The following is a 19,328-nucleotide window of genomic DNA, read 5'->3' on the forward strand; positions in this document are numbered from 1 at the left end:
CTCAGTTCTCAACCTATGGGTCAAGATCCCTTTGTGGTGATGTGAGGGGCGGGACAGTGCAAAGTGTGTAATGTATAATGGCTGTATAATGGCTGCACCTTTCTTCCATCTATCCAGCAAAGGCCCCCTCAATTCTGTAACCGACCTGTGATCCTGTGACCCCACCAGGAGTCTTCTCTAGACTTATTCTAGCTGGGGACACCACCAAGAAGCTGGGGAGGAGTGGTTCTGATCTTGCTGTCATGCACTGAAGGAAATAGAGATCCATAATTGTCGTCTGAGTGAACATCTTTTCTTTATACAGCATCTAGCCTCGGACATTTGGTTGTAGCAGTTAAAACAGACTAATAAGGAGCTCTCGGTTCTAAGGGTCCCTAAAGCCAATTCCTGAATTTCCCCTGGTCTGGCTCCAAGAACCAGTGGATTCTGAAATTTTTTAGGAGTCCAAATTGAGATTCTGCCACTAGTATTCAGTCAGGAACTGATGGGTAAGGGCATTGTTAATAAAGGCCTCCTGTGAAAATCCAAAGCAACCTTTGAAGCCAACCCAGTACCCAGTGTTCAGTCACAAAAGCTGCCAGTGAAGAACCACCCAGAGCAGGGAGGGCCAGTGCCAGCAGGCAGAGGCTGCCGTGCCCAGTGGGCACCCACTCAGGGAGGCAGGAGCAGGTGAGGACAAGCTTGGCAACAAAGAAGGCCCCTGGGGAGTGTTTAAGGCTTTTGAAATAGGTGAGCCACTTAAACCCCAAACACACTAGTATTATCCTTCTCCAACAGGATGAAGTCTGGGTGTTGACAGGAGCCTCCCTGCTTCGTCTTTGAAAGTCAGCTTCTATCATCCATTGGAAGCATCTAAATGCTTCCAAGATTCTCTAGTGAAGAAAGCATTAATTTCAGTACAACCACTAGACGTGTGTGTGTGTGTGTGTGTGTGTGTGTGTGTGTGTGATAAAGAACAATTTATTGTGTTTTTTTTTCTGGAACACCATCCACCTTCTCTGAAACAAGTTCTCTCACTGACCTGCAGCTCACTGGTTAGACGGACTGAGCCCTGAGCCACAGGGATAAACCTGGCTTTGTCTCCTCAGCACTGGGACTACAAGCACGAAGCACAACAACTGGCACTTAATTGGGTTCCAGAAGTGAGGCGTGGGTCTTCCTGCTTATGAGGTAAGTACTTTATGAACCAAGTCGTCTCCTCAGCCTCAACTGGCATTTAACCAAAAATTCAACAGGTATGTCAGGAGAGGGTAGGGTGTACTCAGTGATAGTACAGCTTGCTGGTGAGAGGCGAGCTTGAGATTTACTTGAGAAGGGAAGTAGAAGCACTCAGCTATCTCCCACAAATGCTGGGAAACACAGGGATACACAGTGACACCCAGAAGGCTGGCAGCAAGTGGGCAAAGCTCCGAGTTAACTGGCTAGAGTTGAAATCAGTCTTCAAGTGGAACTACATTTGCCAAATAATTATGATCTTCCCTGTCTCCCCAAAGGGGGAAACTGAAGGTGTAAGTTGACTAAAGGGTATGGTAAGAGCAGGTACCGGTAAGATCCACAGATGGCTGACTGGATCTTCCCCAAGAGGCGGGCATCAGGTAGACGCAACCCACACATTAAAACAGGTTGGTTCCTCTTCTGAGGTTTCTCATCCTTGAGGCTCCATGGAAGTGTTTTCTACAGATGACATTGGTTCCTTGGGGCTCTGTCTCGGGGTCTGTGGAGACCACTCTCATAAAATGTCACAGGGACTCAGGCATGGTGGCATGATCCTTTAATACCAGCACTTGCAGGAGACAGAGGCAGGTAGATCCCAAGGTGTGTTTGAGGCCAGCCTGGTCTACATAATGAGTTCCAGGACAACCAGAGCTACATAGTGGGAGCCTGACTTGAAAAACCCAAAATAGATAGATGATAGATCAATAGATCGATTGATAGATCGATCAATCAATAGATAAATAGATAGAAAGATATGTACACACACACACATACATACATACATAAACCAAAACACCACAGAGAGTTGAAAGAGCTCTTCACAGAAAGTGCCTGACCCCAGCACAGAGAAGCCACATCATATTTCTGCACAGAGAAGCATCAAAGCAAACAGATGTATCCTGTGCCCCCCACACACACACACACACCAAGGACAGCCAAGGCAGTAGCCGGATGTACAGACAGCATCTAGTCCACAGTCCTCAGAAGCCATCGGTCCCCACACATGACTCCCTCGGTGGATTCTGCTTCCTGTACTCAGTGTGCTCTGCTGCATTTGTGCAGAGAAAGGGCTGCACACAACTGAGTGCAAGCTGCAGAGACCCGGAATGAGCAGGGCTGCTCCTGGCAAGTGGCTGCGGCATCCCTAGCTGCCATCAGCACTCACTGACGCACACAGCAGCCAGCTGGGCCCTCGGGCTCACGTCTCCTGCCACTCCAGCTAGCCTTTGGATAACAACAAAGCACCACTTATTCAGAACAGAAGGCCTCATTCCCCTGCACGAATGCCAAAGCGCTCATGACAGCACCGAGCTGACTCGGAATACGATTGTGAACCCCATTTTTTTCTTCATCAGCCCCAAGAAGCCAAGAAGCCCAGGAGTTGGATAGTGACTGACACGACCCAACTCTCTCTTGCTAACCTTCGCATAGAGTTTGCCACGGCCTGCTCTGCTACCCTCCTCATGTGAACAACTCCAGTCTGCACTCTCTGAGGAAGGTGGGCTACCTCAGTAGGTTCACACTTGACTAGAGAAACTGCACCCAACACTATGTCCCTTGGATCTGTCTATCTGCTACCTCAAGGTGGTCACATATGGCCCACCACATACACTGTTGGAAGTGGCCCAGAGCAAGAGCCCAGTCACCATGCAAGCAAGACCATCAGCAGGATGAAGATGCTGGCTCAGGATGTCTTCACATGAAACATGCCCCTGCTGCTTAGGGTCAGCACCTTCCTACAGACAGCGTTAGCACGGGCTGTTCTTGATTGGTATTCAAGGAAAGCTGTGTGGCAAAAATACCCATTCATCAAAAAGCTCTCTTCCCATCCTTCTTTCCCTGCTTCACCTCTCCCTCCCCTGTATCTGGGGAAGGAGCTACAAAGCAGAGAAACACAAAGTGGAGAGATAGAAGGAAACATCTGGGCTGGAGAGGTGACTGGGTGGTTATGAGGACTCACCGTACAATCACAAGGACCCAAGTTCGGATCCCAGCATCTATGTAATGAGCCAGACAAACATCTGTAACTCCAGTTCCAAGTGAGCCAATGCCTTCTTCTGGGCCATTGTTTTCCCTTGCCAGAAAGCTAGAATGCTAACCATACGAATGTCCTGACTCTCAGCTTTCCTTGCAGCTAGGATACACTTACAAGTGAGCCCGGCCCATGACACAGGTGAGGAAATGTATTGTCACTTGTGGAAAAGCAACTTAAAGAGCCCTAATGTGCCCAGGCCCTTTTTTAGCTTCCTCTTTTGTCACCTCCTGGGATGTCACACATAATCCCTAGACAGGCATCAACCATCTAGCAGCAGTAGGTGACAAGTGGGAGATGATGTAATGGCAGAGTGGGAACATGGGATGATCCTGGGCCCTGTTGACCTCACTAAACCTTGGATCCAGTCTAGGTCTCTCTGATCCCAAGTTTACAAGTGAAGAGATAAACAATTTCCTCATCTCTTTATCCACTGATACCAAGAAGGATTTGGGGTTAGCCACACTGTCGTTTGTGGATTCATGAGGCCAAGTCACTTCTGACTTTAAGTGAGACCTGCTTTCACTTTAACTTGTTCCTGTTGATGTTAGGGGTCCACCCTGGAAATACCATTTTGACAATGTCAGTCTTTTTGTCAGTATGCCGTTGACTTGAGTATGTACATCTGTCCTCAGAACACGGAAACCAGAAAGGAAAGTGAACATAACCAACAGCGCTGGCAAGATGTGATTGTTAGGATTTAAAATTTTAAAGCTCTTGGACTTTTTGTTTAGAAACCAACATAAACAAAAACTACTGTTTAAGGGGAAGTAAGATCCCCTCCCCCAATCTGCACCATTAGCTTCCAGGAACGGACTGGAAAGATGAACTGGAGGGATTAGGTGGATGTTTTCCTTGTAAAAACTGTGAGAAGATACGCTACTGTAAAGAGCAAGTGCTGAGAGCTGTGGGGGCACACAGCACCACGCCTGCTGGTGCCAACGCCACAGACTCCCAGGAAATCAGTCTCCCCAGGGTTTTGAAAGGATCTTTTGCACATTCTTCAAATTCAGTTTGCAACCAAGAAGCAGTTTCTTAAAGAATTGCCATTGTTCACTGGTCCAGCTCAGACTCAGCCCACTGCAAACTGCTTGACATGCCAGCTAACACACACACACACACACACACACACACACACACACAATCTATCTAAAAATTCATTTTTCCCCTCAAAATGTGAAAGTCATTCTCTAACTATGTTAAACACTCGGACATTCCTGCGTCCTTGGGCACCACTCCTATAGCCCTGAAAGCTCCCTGGAAAATTCCCTTAGAAATGTGCCAGGGGAGGACGTGGGAGGTGGGACGGAGAGATGGCCCAGAGGTTATGAGCACTGGTTGCTTTTCCAGAGGACCCGGGTTCAATTCCCAGCACCCACATGGCAGCTCACGACTGTATTAACGTTCAGGGATCTGACACTCATACAGACATACATGTAGGCAAAGCACCAATTCATAAAATATAAGCAAATAATTTAAAAAAAATGCAAACGTGCCAGCCAAGGGCTTGGGGTCGGGCTCAGATGGTGAATGCTCCCCTAGTGTGCACGAAGCCCTGAACTCAATGCTCAGCACATCAGCCAAGAGTGCTGGCTCATGCCTGCAGTCCCAGCATGTGGAGGCAGAAGAATCAGAATCTCAAACAAGCTGGTGAGTGTAAGGCCATCCTGAGTTACAAAATAAAACACTAAAAGAGAGGCCCAACAAGTGTTTTGAGGAGGTAGGGAAAAACAAACAAAAAAGCAAGTGCAACAGATGTGACCAGAAGACCCAGTGACAGTCCAGATTTCTAGTGAATAATTTTTAAAAATGTTTAAATCACTTAATGATTATTAATGGAAACAGACAAATAATCTATCAGTAAAGGGGGAGTACAAACCATATGATGAACAAAAAGGTGTGTGTGTCCCTGTGTTTTTCACTTTGGTATTACTCGAACTGACCATGAGAAAGAGCTTAGAGAGCTCTCACACAGCTAGTGAGAGACAACCATCAAACCTGGATGAAATCACAGAACACACTTGCAAAGTTCTTACGGGTAGAGAACGAAGGGTCTGGGGTGCACATGTGTACTGGCTGTGAGTGCGTGGAATTAGCATGAAGGATTGAGGATGGGATTACACACAAGCAGGTCTCAAACTGCTGATGGGGCGAGTTTAACCAGACCAGTGTTAGGAAAGACCCTGTTTATGGCCACGCCCCTTCTTTGCAATCAGGCATTTCCATGGCCTGCCCTCCGGGACCTAGCCTGAAGCAGCTTTCCCCGTGGCAATTGTTAATGCGCAGTCCTGTCGACCATGTCCTTATGTGCTGCATAAAAGGTCCAACTACCCCAGATCGCATCTTTGTCTTGTTCGTTCCGTCTCTCTCATGGCCCCACTCTGATCTCCCTCTTCCCCCAACAAACCTCTTGCCCTACCTCGGTTGCATAGCGTAATTTCCTAGCGGCACACCCCTAGTCTGTTTTGTAACAGGGACAATTTGCAGCAACTGAGGCTGGCGTTCAGCGCACCACATTGTGATGGAATCATTCCTTGGCGGCTGGCCACAGGAGCAGAGACCCAGAAAGGGTGCCGTTCCAGCTTACAATCTGTCATGCAGGGAAGTTGAGGCAGCAGGGATTTAAGAGAGACAGCACACCCACAGTCAAGAGTAACTAGCGATGAATGCATGAGCGCTGGCTTGTTGGCTGGCTCCGGCTGGCTTTCTCCTTTCTTGAGCTGTTTAGGGCCCACAGCCTACAGAACAGTGGGCCGGAGCTTCCTACATCAATTGCCCGGACAATTCTCCCACAGACCTGCTCACAGCCCAATCCGATCTAAATAATTCCGCATAGGACTCTCTTCCCAGGTGACTGTATCTAGTTGGCAGTTAAAACTAACCAGTCCCTGGAGCATAAATGCCAGTGCTGGCATTTACATGTAGCCTAAAGAAGAAAACCTGGGTAGCACCGTTAATTTCCAGATATGCAAACGCAGGTAGCCTGCAGGGGAGGATTGTGGGATTTCTAAGATTTGAGTCCAGATCCTAGGACAAGTGTATTTTAGATTACACCTTTGGGAGAACAGTTTAACAGCTTTAACCCTGATTCCCACAGGAGGAAGATGACAGTATCACCAAGCTCCCACAGGGTCCATGGAAACGAGGTGTGAGAACACAGGGGGGAGAGCCGGTTATGAGAAGGGCATTTTTAACAAGTCTGCCTGAGAGAGGTGAGAGTCTCTCCTGCAGCTTGGGTTTGATTGCGTGTTTTGATGCCACGGCAGAAAACTACAATGCTGGCTGTTTTCAACCAGCGTTTACAGTTAAGTTGTTATACTCAATTTTAAGTGTATTGTAGTATATGATATATGATTAGAATTAGAATAACTTGCAATACTCTCCCTAGGAACAACAGTAAAGCTTAAGGAAGGGAGGAAGGGAGAAAGACACACACAGAGGGAGGGGGGGAGGGGAAGAGGGATTAGTTAGCAAGTCTGTGGACACCACCACTCCCTGCGTTTCTTACTGTCCCCTGTGGTCCAGCCGCTTCAATTTTGGCCTGGGCCTACAACGGTGCCGAGGGTACCCCAAAAGCTAAAAGACTGCAAACCTCAGCTTTAGACTTAGGCTTCAGGTCCCCGCCCCCTTCTATTAATATTTAAGTGGCAATTGTTAATGCGCAGTCCTGTCGACCATGTCCTTTACACCTTAATGTTTGCAGGAAGCTTCAACGAGTGGCAAACCCAAAAAGGTTTTACAAACGGGGCATTAAAGCGACAGAGCGATAGCCTGACGTGTGCGCTCGTTTTCTTGTCCCTATACGGCCCAGCCGCCAATAAAGAAATCCCTTTTGCTAAAGCCCACGGAAGATGGGGCCGCCTCGGAAAGACCGGAGCGCCCTCTATGGGCCACAGAGCGCAAGCGCTGTCGAGCGGTGGGTCCAGGAATGAGGATGCCAAGGGGAAAGCTTCTGGGAGAAAGGAAAAAGGGACGCTGGTTTATGTGACTAACCAATGGTCCTAAATACACAGTACACAATTATTAACGCTGGCTAAGAAGTGCTGTGCGGGCAACAACCACGGTTGTTCCCTCCCCTCCCCCAACTACCTGCTTTCACCAAGTTACCCAAGTCACCGATTTGCACAAGTAACTACACAGCAGGCCCGTTCCTTTCTCTCTTTCACTTTCACAGTTTTAAATGCCCACCCCCATGATTTATGATCAAAACAAAAGCTCCTGGTAACAGAAGTTTAATTACATCCTAAGAAAGCCCTGAAATTTCATAGGGAACAAGGCAGAGGTCCAGTCCCCAGTCAGCCTCCAGGAGTAGCTCCGGGAATGTTTGTGTCCAGGTTTCTTATTCACACCCCTTGAGGTTGGCAGAGGAATGGTTCCCAAAGATCTCCTCCTAAGTCCCAAGAGCCAAGGAAGGTGGACGCTCAGTAGCAGGAAAGGGAAGAAAACGACTCATGCCCCAGGTCTCCCAAGGGAACACGGCCCTGCATTTTAGCCCTGAGAGACCCAGTCTGGACTCCTGACTGCCAATACTATATGCAATAATTCCTGCTGCCTTTATCCCAGATGTGTGTGTCGATTCCTCACAGCAACCACAGGGAAAGGATGCATGCCACATCCACATCCCTCATAGACCAGGGATGGGCCATTATGACTTACACAAAGATAGGGCATGTTGGTGACATGGGAACCCTCTAGGGATGTCTTCCTAGTGACGAGAATTGTCATTCTGACATCCCACCACACCCTCTAATTTTACAATAATGCCTCCTGTGCTAGCAAGAATGAGGGATTCGGGTCATTCGTCTGTTAGCTAAAACAAAAGGGGCATGTATTTGCAAAGGTAGGACTGAAAAGAAACACCAGAGAGGGCTGGAGAGGGCTGGGCCATAGGAAGGTTTCCAAGGATCTCATAGCCCGAGCCTATCCACAAATGAAGACGCACTGCTAAAGGCCACTGGAGAGGTGACAACGGCATCAGGATTCTGACCCGGGCATTGGGACTTTTAACTTTCACTCAGCTGCGTATCCCAGGAGCTGTAAAAGATTCATTCAAAGCTGAAGCTAAACAATAGTTGTGTGAGCGAGTGTGTATGCGTGTTTACTCCCCCATGCCCTGGCATGTGCACACATGAAGGCACACTTGCACGTGGCGGCCAGAAGATGGCTTTTGGAGGTCTCTTCTCGCTTCCTACCCGACTGGGGCACAGTCTCTCTTGTGTCGCTTGCTGTACTGGGCACGCCGTGCCATCCGGTCCACAGCTTCGAGTGATTTCCAGTGATTCTCCTGTCTCCACCTCCCACCTTGCTACAAGAGCCCTGCTGTTACGGGTGTGTGCATGGGCCCCTGGGTAACGCTCTGTTTGATAGCCAGGTGGACACACCATGTTTCATCATTTGACCTTTAAAATCATACTTTCACTCATATTGCTATTAAAACCACATCCATTCGCACCACCATCATCATAAGAAAAGTTTCTAACACAGAGAAGTGTCTGAGCATGCCAAAGGAGAGGCAGCTTAGCAGCATTCACGTGTTAACTTAAAAAAAAAATCAAGTTGCATCACTGACAAGAAATACTTTCAATTACTTTACTAGAGGCAGCTTACTTTGTTCGTTTTTGAAGAAAAAATATGCAAGAGCTTCTCATGTCAGCAACTATAGTTTGTTTGTAGCCATTTTTTTTAAAGTAAATAAAGCATTCCACTTAGAAAGCAAATTACTCAGCTGCTGACTCTAGTCACACAGGTGTTTTTCCTTGGGGTTAAACACTGTCAGGGTTTTCAATGTCCCTGCCTTGGCTCACTGTCATGTACCATTTATTGTACCCTCAAACTTTTGTTCCATCTCTGTGAACACCAGTGCAGGAAAGAGGCAGAGAGTGTCCTCATATTTCTTTGGGAATACGTCTGGCCTTGGGGATCTCTTGAAAAGATCTTTAGCTTTAGAGAAGAAAATGAAGATTACCTCTAGCTGTACCTGGGTGTCCCCTGTAAATGCATGCATGGTTTCAGTGCTCTGCCCTGAGGGGCACCCTCATTCTTTTAAGGTTTGCATAGTATCTGACTGTAGTGACGGGCGTGGTGGGGGAGGGCATAAGTTGCTTACTCTGTTTTGTTTTAATCAGCCCTAAGTTGAAGGCTCAGTGAGATCTTCAGTGTGTGCTGCAAGGAAAACTCCTGTAGCGCTATAATGGTCTGCTCCTGTCAGCTTAGCTCTGAGCAATTTGCCTCTCAGAGATGCCGGACCCCCAAAAAAGGATGGATGGGGCCGACAGCAGCCACTTGCAGGAAGCATGAATTAAGTCTGCCTGTGGCCTTGCCCGTCAGACACAAATCCAAGCAGCTGCTGAAACTGTGAATGGCAAGACAGACAGGAAGGCTCCTCAAGGAGCCCATGGAATAAATTACATGCTGCTTCGTGATCTCTTCCCTAGCACAGGAGCCATCTGCAGGCTGCTATGCCCACTTCTTTCCTTCGCTAATTGAACTTAAGTATGGTAAATGGGCACTTCGAAATGTGCTTGTCTCCTTTGTCCATTTCTAGTCTGGTCATCATTTTACTGCAAATCCCACGTCAACACAGTAGAGAGAAGTGCCAACAAGCCTTCCAGTTCCAACATTCCACAGTGCAGTGATTTGCAGAGAGAGAGAGAGGGAGAGAGAGAGAGAGCGGCAATGCTGTAGAACCCTTCAGGAGCACAGCAGCCCTGCCTTCCCACACTCACAGGCGGAATCCACCCTGCAGGTGACCCTGGAATCAGAAGGAAGGAGACTGGACCACCACAAAGCTCACTAGTGCCTCCACTTCCAGATTGCTCTCTGTACAAAAACCCTTTCAGCGCTCAGAAAACTTTGGCTTAGAAAGAGTGAGGCTGTGGGACTGTAGGTGGGGGAGTTGGAGGATTAGAATAGATTTTATTCTGTCAGGCATGGTGTGAGAGAAAAGACCCGTACTGCCTGCCTGACCTCCTTATGAAAAAGGAACTCAGCGTCAGAGTACGTGGCATACAATACCACCAAGCAATATGCATGCTAGAGCTACCAAAGGTGTCACCAGAGAGAGAGAGAGAGAGAGAGAGAGAGAGAGAGAGAGAGAGAGAGAGAGAGAGACGCTTTTTAGATTCCTGCAAGCTGATGACATAAATAAAAGCCGCAGTTTCCAGCTGCGGAAATCGTGCATGGAGGTGGGAACCAAGACGCTGAGGACATAGGGATGAAAGCCCACCGCAAGCTTTTCTCTTCCTCCCTCTCATCCTGGGTGAAAGACGCGAGAAAAATGAGAGGGAGCCAAGCCTCTTGAGCAAAGCAAGTGTCCATCCAGGCTCTGCAGCCTGAGAGTGGGGAGGGCGAGGTTCTCCAGGATCTGCTGATGGTCCCCCTTCCCTCTCTCCCTCTTCCTCCAGCTGCAGTTCCTGAGCCTGGCGCTGCTGGTTCTCTCTCTCTCTCTCTCTCTCTCTCTCTCTCTCTCTCTCTCTCTTTCTCTCTCAACTCCCCAGTGACAACATCCTACCTCAAGACAGGTGAACAGGACGACAGAAGAATGCCCCCAGGGGAGCCTAACCTAAAAAAAGTGCCCCCCAACCCACACCTCCTACTCCCATACGATGCCCAAAGTCACTTTTCCTCTCCTTTGCCTGGCTCTCCAGGGCACTTAGACAAGTTCCAGCCCCCAGTTCTCTCGAGCCGTCGGTGTCCCCCAAGCCCATCTCCCATCCGCACAGTCCAGCGCACACACCCCGCGCGCCCTGGCTCGACTCACGAGGACGCACAGGTTAGTGACAAGACAAACGCGGGCAACACGGAGCCAGAGCGGGGCAGTGGTCCCCAAAGTGACAAGCGGGCTGGCAGAGAAGACAGCTGGACGACCGCGGAGTCCAGTATGCTCGTACCTGGGGGCCCCGCCAAGGAAGCCACAGGGAGCAGCGCCGCCCAGAGCAGCAGCGCCGCCCAGGGCAGCAGCGGGCTCGGGGACGCCCTGGCCTCGGGGGCCATCGGGAACCCCGGGACGCGCGGAGACGGAGCGGGGGCGGCCGGCGGGGCGCTGACCGGGGTGAGGGGAGCGCAGGGGCACGCCGTCGGCTGCGGGTCGCCGGGCGCTCCGTGTCCCGTGCTGGCGGCGCTGCAGCCCCTCGGCGACGCTTCCTGGCCGCGCACCGCTGCCGCGCTCCGCCACTGAGGCCACCCGCCGCCCGCCGCGCCTTTTAGCCGCGCTCGGGCGCCCCCTGCCGGCGCGCGCGCAACCCCCACCCCAGGCGGGCGGGGCTCAGGACCGGTGACCCGGGAGTCCGGGAACCCCACTCGGTTTTTGGTGAAATATAAAAACAAGACGTCGGTAGCCTGCTCGCCAGGAAGAGCGACCAGGAAACGTCCTCCGTTTGTCTAATTCTTTAATACTTTTTTGGCCGGGAAAGTGGCCCAAACAGGGCGTGAACTTTGTCCCCATAAACCCTTAACCTCTCTGCGCGATTTCAGTTTCGGGGACCCGGCCAGGCAGTGGTCTGCGGGCTGGCGGTGCCCTTCCCACCGAGCCAGAGCGCTTGAGCAGGGGTGAAGAACTGTACCAGACGCCGCAGCTCCTGGCTGTCATTTCGCAGGAGCGCGTGATTCCAGTTGAAACGGAAGCAGGCTTTAAGCAAGCTGCAAGAAGCCGGCCAAGAACTCATCTGACCTCCCTTTCTGTAATTTAAATACGCCTTGGGGTCCCGTTGTGCGGGATAGCAGCCCGGGTTTTGGTCTACTCCGGCCTGAGACGAGCGGAGCAGGAGCGCCCCTGGAGGCGGCGAAGATGCGCGCGAGCGAAGCAGAGCGCGGCTCTCTACAAACCAACCTTTCGCCACTGCAAAGTGACAGAACACGAAATCCGCTCGCCGACGTGGCAACCCCAAACGTGCCCAGATTTGTCTAATTCTCCGGGAAGGACAGCACGTTAAACAAAGCGTGGAAGGTGGCAACAGATCACGGAATCTCTATTCTGAAACACAATGACAAAAATCAGTATATCCATACTGGAGGGCTCTCCGTTGATCCCCTCGCTGGAGTTTGGGAGCATTCTACTGTTAACCAGATGGTCTCAGCTCGACACTTACAGTTCTAGTTTCACCACAGGCCAGTTAGTTGCAGTCTGGCTTTTGCTGTCCCCCAACCCCTAACCCAACAACACACACACACACACACACACACACACACACACACACACACACAGAGGCGTGCTCTTCCATCAGGAATGTCAGGCTCCCTCCCCACTCCCCACTCTCTCCCAACTTAGCCTAACAAACAAGCTTGGTCCAGGGGTCCTGTCGATCTTGCTGGTCAGCCAGAGGTGGGGGAACTGATGAAAAAATCATCTCTTCCTCCATGTTCCACCGAGGGTGAAGGGCAGTGGCCATGGTTTGCTGAATCAGGCTTTAAAACAGAAGTGTCTCCTCATCGCTGGAGGCTGTGAGTATTAGGTACCGCACGCGGGCGTAGGGACTGAGATTGAGCTGAGCATTCTCAGAGAATTTAGGCTATGAATGTAATATGTATGTTTCTAGAAAGGGGAACAGGGACTTGATCTGCATATAAGGAAAGGACATGTGACCACAGATGGTCGGAGGCAATCAAGGGCCAAAGGATACTAAGGAGCAACTACCAGAAGCAGGAAGAGGGAAAGGACCACTCTCACCAGAGCCTGTGCACGGACCTGCTGGCCCTGGCTGTAAGTCCAGCAGGCCTACTATTAGACACCCCACCTCAAGAACCTAGACAAAAGAAACTTCCAAAGTTTAAGCCACGTTGTGTGTGATGCTCTGTAAGAGTGGCCAGAGGAGCCTAACTAACATAATGGCCAAAACGAGCTATGGCTCTGGCTCCAAGGGGATGCAGCCTGTGAGAAGGAAGCCTCCCACAGAAAGCCACCAAACAGGGAGAGAGCTCTGGGCTCAGAACTTGGAGCAGGAGAGAGGCCAGAAATAGGCTCCCATAGCCCAGGGAAGACCGGGGCACACAGCTGAGACATCCCGGGATCATCTGGAAACGTTGGCTAAGATGACTTCATAACTAATGGGCTGTGGAGAGAAAAGAGATCGACAGCGCACGAAGCCACGCTGTCCTCTGCTTGCGCTTTGGGACTTTTGTAATTTCAAGACTTCACCCCTCTGTTTAGACGCAGGAAATTATCCCGTGACAATGTGCAGCCACGTAGCATGACACACACCCTAGAAGGTGGCTTGTTAAAGTAACTTTCCTCTGTGAACTCTTCAGAGAGCATGGGGCAAATCAAGTTCCAGTGTTAGAGTTCTCGGACAATCCGAGCAGAAGCGGGTGGAGAGCTACTGCACACTCCATGACATAGCCAGAGTTTACAAGTCCCAGTTCAGATTAAATACAAACCTGGCCCGGGCGTGATGGCACACACCTGGAAAGCAGACACAGGTAGATCACCGTGAGTCGAGACCCTGTCTCAGAAAAAGAAAACTGACAACGCTTATCTAATTTTAAAGCCCTAAATGAGATTTCTAAGGGATCATAACTTTCAGGGAGGGGTGTGTGTGTGTGTGTGTGTGTGTGTGTCTGTGTGTCTGTGTGTGTGGGGGGGGGCACAGGTTGCCAGAAGAGCTTTTCTCAGTCTCTCACTACCACGTTTTTTTGAGACAGAGCCTCTCACTGAACCCAGAACTCACTAATTTAGCTGGACTGGATGGCCAGGGAACCACAGAGAGTCTGTCTCTGCCTCTGCAGCATTGGGGTTCCAGGATCCCGTCATCACACACCTTCAGGGGGACTGCGGATCTGAACCGTCCTCATGCTTAAACAGATGCGCTCACCAGCTGGGCCATCTGTCTCGCCATCCCATCTTCTAGGTTCAAAAGGTGAGACATTAAACTGGCCTAAGAGGCATTGCCGTCTGTCCCGCAAGTGGCTGTCTCAGAGATACAGGCTTGCTGGTGTTTTCCTTGTTTGCTTTTGAGACAGGGTATCATGTATTCCAGGCTGGCCTCAGAGTCACCACTTGTGGATGAACTTGAACTTCTACTTCTCCTGCCACTATCTCCCAAGTGCTGGGATTACAGGTGTGTCTTAGGTGTGTGTTTGTGTGTATATGTATGTGTGTGTATACCTTGTTCATATATGTGTGTGCCAATATATATATAGCCCCCCCATCATTGTCCTACCCCCTCTGGCTAGTTCCCTTCCCTTGTCCACATAGTACGCCCTTCTGCTTTGAGTGTGCCCAACCACCAATGCTGTCTAATACGCTTTACTATTTTTTCACACATTTTCTTAATCTCCTGATTGTTGCTTTGATTTCACTCAACAAAATAAAGCAAAACCCGGGACTAAAATTTCAACACTTGGGAGTTGGAGGCAAGAGGATCAAGGGTTCAAGGCCAGCCTTGTCTACATGAGATCCTCAAAAAGAAGAGGAAGAAGAAGAAAAGAACAGAAGGAAGGAAGGAAGGAAGGAAGGAAGGAAGGAAGGAAGGAAGGAAGGAAGGAAGGAAGGAACAAAGAAACAAAGAAACAAAGAAAGAAACAAAGAAAGAAGAAAAAAGAAAGATGGGCATCTCTCTCTGGCTGTGTAGATCATCAACTATTGAAATCTAATGCTCTGCTGCCTGCCTCCACCTTCATTCTATCGTTTATTTCCAGCTTCATGAATCAGGCTGTGTCCACATACACTGTCTCTGGTTCTAGTTATGTTTCAAATTGCGGTGCATCAAGAGAGTTCAGCACTCTCCTTACACGTTGTCATAGCATTCCTGAGGGAGGGGGTTAAAGTGCTGTTTTCATGCTTCACGTGGATAAATGGGAACCAAGTCTGAGCGGCCATCAAGAGCAGACTCAGAGTTCTGAGAGTGTGCATCCCGTCCCTTTCATGGGACATCCAGTCCTGTTCAGTCTTGGGTTTGGCTCTTGGATTCCTCTGGAGACACCACCTGTGCAGATGTACGTCATGACGGCAGTAGCAAATCCTATGCAATGCCCAGTACACAATGGTGATGTGCGTACTGTTTTTTAAAGGTCACACATGGAAAGAATGTGTCTAACATGCTTGGGGTGAATAAAGGGGAAACATACTTTCACCATAATGAATCAGGAAGTAAACAAGCAGAAAAGACAGAAAAATAGCATATAGTAGATTCCTTCATTCCTCTCAGTTCTGTTGATATGGAAAAAAATTCTTGCTTCTATCAATAAGATAACATTTTTTCAAACCTTTTCTAGAACTTTATTCCTTCTGCCCTTGATAGAGTCTCAGCATCACAAGGATCCAGGGAATCTGGCATGTCCCTGGTCCTCTAACCATGAGGCATGGCCCAGCCAAGCTTCAACTCCAAGCTCAGGTCTCTCTCTACCACACATGACAACTCAAAACGTGATCAAGGCAGAGATCGCAAATAAAAATACCACTATAGATTTGAGAGAAATACTCTGTTAGCAGCCAAATGGAGCCCAACCCTCTCTAGCAAGCCCTGGGTATTAAGTCATTCATCTTCTCAGGGTTTGGAAAGAGTGGGAAAGAAATGATGTCCGGGGCCAGGGCAGCATCCTGTCGCTCTGTCACTGCCCACAGTGAGATCCTGAGTGAGGTTATAACTTATAACATGACCCACTCAAGGTCATGTCAAGGTAATTATCCTCCTTAGGGCAATTGTGTTGGGGGCCGGTGAAACAAAAGGACTAAGATGTCAGATTCCCAGGCTGGCGTGTGCTTCCTTAAGAGCACTGGCCCAGTGTGTCTGTTGACTCATTCTAAAGACATAGCCTGCTCCGTTGACCAAGCATTTGCAGTAGAAGCATAAGGGCTAAGTGAGAGCCCTAGAACCCATGCACAAAAAAAGGGGGGGGGAGCCTTTATAATCCCAGCCCTGAGATAGGTGGGTCTCTAGGCCTCACCAGCCATTGAGCCTAAAGTAATTTGCAAACCCAAGGCCAAAGAGAGACTGTGCCTCAAACAGCACAGTGGATGACTCGGGAAGAACAATGCCTGGCATTGACCTCTGGTTTCCGGATATACGTCATACACACACACACACACACACACACACACACACGCACACAATGGAATGCTCACACACAGGCACAAACATGCACATGCTCACTTAGGCACACATATTCTAAAAGGAAGCTGACGTTCTAGCTCCGTCACCTACACTCCCCAATGGGCCCTTGGCTTTGGGCTCTATAAGGAGAGGTTGTATACCCATCACCTGTGTATCTTCGGTATTGAGCTTCTGCTCTTGTTCCACACAGTGTCCTGGGATCTGAACATACAAACGTGGTCAAGACAGATCCGCTCTTGCCTCAAAGAGCTCCAGGCCAAATGCAGGGGATCAACCAAACAATCAAAACCAAACTATAGTCAGCGCGGTGAGTGCTGAACTAGACGATGAAGTCCAAAGAAAAATCCACACACTATTTTATCCTTTAGGCTCCTTCACTCTATTTTCCCCAAGGATGTGTTTGACCCTACATGTACAACCTCCTATGTCCTTCCTTTAGGTCAGTGGTTCCCGACCTTCCAAATGCTGTGACCCTTATTATAGTTCCTCAGGTTGTGGTGAGCCCCAACTATAAAATTATTTTTGCCGCTACTTCATAACTGTAATGTTGCTACTGTTATGAGTAGAGATAGAGGTTTGCCAAAAGGGCTGCGACCCACAGATTGAGAACCGCTGCTGTAGGTAGACACAGTCACATTCACTCTAATCCTACAGAATTCAAGGAGGCCAGGTGTGGGTGGGAGGCGCTGGCAAGTCTGAGGAGGACCAGAGCTCAAAATGCACAGTCCTCAAGTTGTGCTCACGGTTTTAAAAGTTGGCCCAGGCACCATACCAGGAAAACACATGTCTGGCCGCCTTCCCAGGCTGCTCTTCCCCGACTTCCAGCCCCTTGCTGAGAACAGCACACAACCAGGAAGCAAGCCCCCACTACAGAGCTGCGCACGAAAGTCTGAGCTGCTGGATCGTCAAGAACATGTCCCCCAAGCCCTGGGCCCTGCAAATCCTGCATGTCTCAGACAGCGTGAGGACACACAGGCACTTGTTCTCAGAATGGGGACACTAATTGTTGGTTCAGTAGCCCCGTGATGAGCCCCCGCTGTGTACCTGGCCCACAAGGAAGGCACGGGATGTCTATAAAATGACATCAGAAACAGCTGCCAGTTGACTGGAAATTGGCTCCCGTCACCTCAGTGAGCTGCCCCATGGAAAGGTCAAGCAAGACCCTCAAGCCCCGGTACAATGTTTCTTCCCTTCAAAAGCTTACCCAACCACCTCTTTTTGAGTTGTGAGTGGCTGGGAAGCCTCCAAGCATTCCCTTCTGTATATACGTGGTGCTCAGCAGCTCACGAGGCCCCTACCCCTTCCTGCTCGTGAACTGTGAAAAGAGACTTTTGCAGAAGTAGAAACAAAGGGTTTGTAGCCAACTCCTATCTAAGCAGTCAGTAAACACGCAGCCAGGGGAAGTCAACCTGATCTCCCATGGACAAGCTTATCGATCTTTGTGTCATTCCAAAACTGAGAGAATGATTCTCCAACATGGCATTAGCAGAAACAGGATGTTGGCTGGAAGGCACCAGGCCATGGCCCCTTCTGTTTCTCCTTGGTATTCCTGACCTCAGGAAGAGGGCCGTTTTCCACACCTGTGTTCTCAGCAGCCTACTCAGCCACGGAGGCAGCCTTCCTCTACTGTCCTCCACATTATTGTTGAGACAGGGCCTCTCACCAAACCTGAAAGTCAGCGATTAGCTAGACTTTGGGTCAGCAAGCCCCAGGGATGCGCTCTGCCACTGGGCCCCGGAATTACAGGCGTGCTCCACCATGCCCAGCTTTTACAGGGATGCTTAAGGACTTGACTCAGATCTCTGCGCCTGTGTAGCAAGCACTTTACTCACAGAGGCGTCTCATCAGCGCCCTTCTGTGGTTTTTGTGTCATCTGAATTAAAGCACTTCCCTAACAGCTCATGGTGATTCTCCGCTCTTGTTCACATGATGCTCTGGGGAGGGAAAGGGGGCACTTGAACTCCTCTCTAGTTTCCCCCACCAGGGAACGACCCGTCTGTCTGCCTTTGCTTCAGTCATGACTTAATGAGCCCTCAGCACATTCATCCCCAAGGCACCCTCTTTTTCTGAGCATCTACCCGCTCTAGCTCCTCTTCACACACACCCCAGCCACTCTTTCTCCATCCCCTCTGTAGTCTAAGCCTTTTGCTGTCCCCCACTTCCGCTCTGAGCCCCACAAAGGACCCATCCACAACCTGGCTGCTCAGACCACAGGGTCATTGGATCTCCTGACAATTTGGCACTGGCCCCTGTGTCTTTCTGCCTTCAGCTTCCACTAGAGCTGCCCGCACACCTCTCGTTGTCAGGAAAATCTGCCAGTATCCACTCTGCATGCCAAATAATTTTCCTTTGTAGTCATGCTCCTGGCTGTGGAATTCTGCCTGTCTTTGAGGTTAATCCTTGTCCCTCACCCTGGCCTGACTTCATGAGAACAGGTGTCATGTCTGTTTGGGTTTTTTGTTTTGTTTTTTGGTTGGTTGGTTTTGGTTTTGTTTGTTTATTTCTTTTCCAAGATAGGGTTTCTCTGTGCAGCCTTGGCTGTCCTTGACATGCTCTATAGCCCAGGCTGGCCTCAAACTCTCAGAGATCTGTCTGCCTCTGCCTCCTTGAGTGTGCCAGCTGCTGTGTCTGGTTGTGCTCACATCCTGCATATTTGTCACCGCGTCCTCACTATAATGAATAGCTGAGGTAAGTTGCTCATGAAGAGGAGAGTGCTATTTGGCCCCTTTGCTTTGGGCCTGTAGCAAGAGAGCACATCACAGTGGGAGCTCACAGTAAAACCAAATCATTCACCTGATGGACAGGAAACAAAAAGGAGCAAAAGGGAAGGGTCAGGTCCCTCCATCCCTTTCCAGGTCAGCTACCCCATGACCTCAGAGCCCTCCAACCTGGCCCTACCTCTCAGTGTTTCCACACACCCCCAACAGTCCCAACCTGGGAACTGAACTTTTCAGCACACAGACTTTCAAGAGACATTTTTCAATCCAAATTACACACACTATGACCTACATCCTTAGGACCTAGCACAAGCCCTG

The 19,328-nt window shown here is 49.7% G+C and overlaps 1 protein-coding gene across 4 annotated transcripts in view; it reads right to left on the reverse strand.

Moving 5' to 3' along the window:
• The window catches only part of Fndc1 (fibronectin type III domain containing 1), an 81,877-nt gene extending 70,470 nt beyond the window's left edge, over nt 1-11,407 (reverse strand). For all 4 annotated transcript variants that reach the window (XM_060373139.1, XM_021635733.2, XM_021635734.2 and 1 more), the window contains exon 1: nt 11,137-11,407. In XM_060373139.1, coding sequence (XP_060229122.1) covers nt 11,137-11,239 — 103 coding nt within the window. In that variant the 5' untranslated portion in view covers nt 11,240-11,407. The remainder of the gene's footprint in view (nt 1-11,136) is intronic.
• Between the last annotated feature and the right edge of the window lie 7,921 nt (nt 11,408-19,328).

This window comes from Meriones unguiculatus, chromosome 20 (assembly GCF_030254825.1).
Source record: "Meriones unguiculatus strain TT.TT164.6M chromosome 20, Bangor_MerUng_6.1, whole genome shotgun sequence".
Lineage (NCBI taxonomy): Eukaryota > Metazoa > Chordata > Mammalia > Rodentia > Muridae > Meriones > Meriones unguiculatus.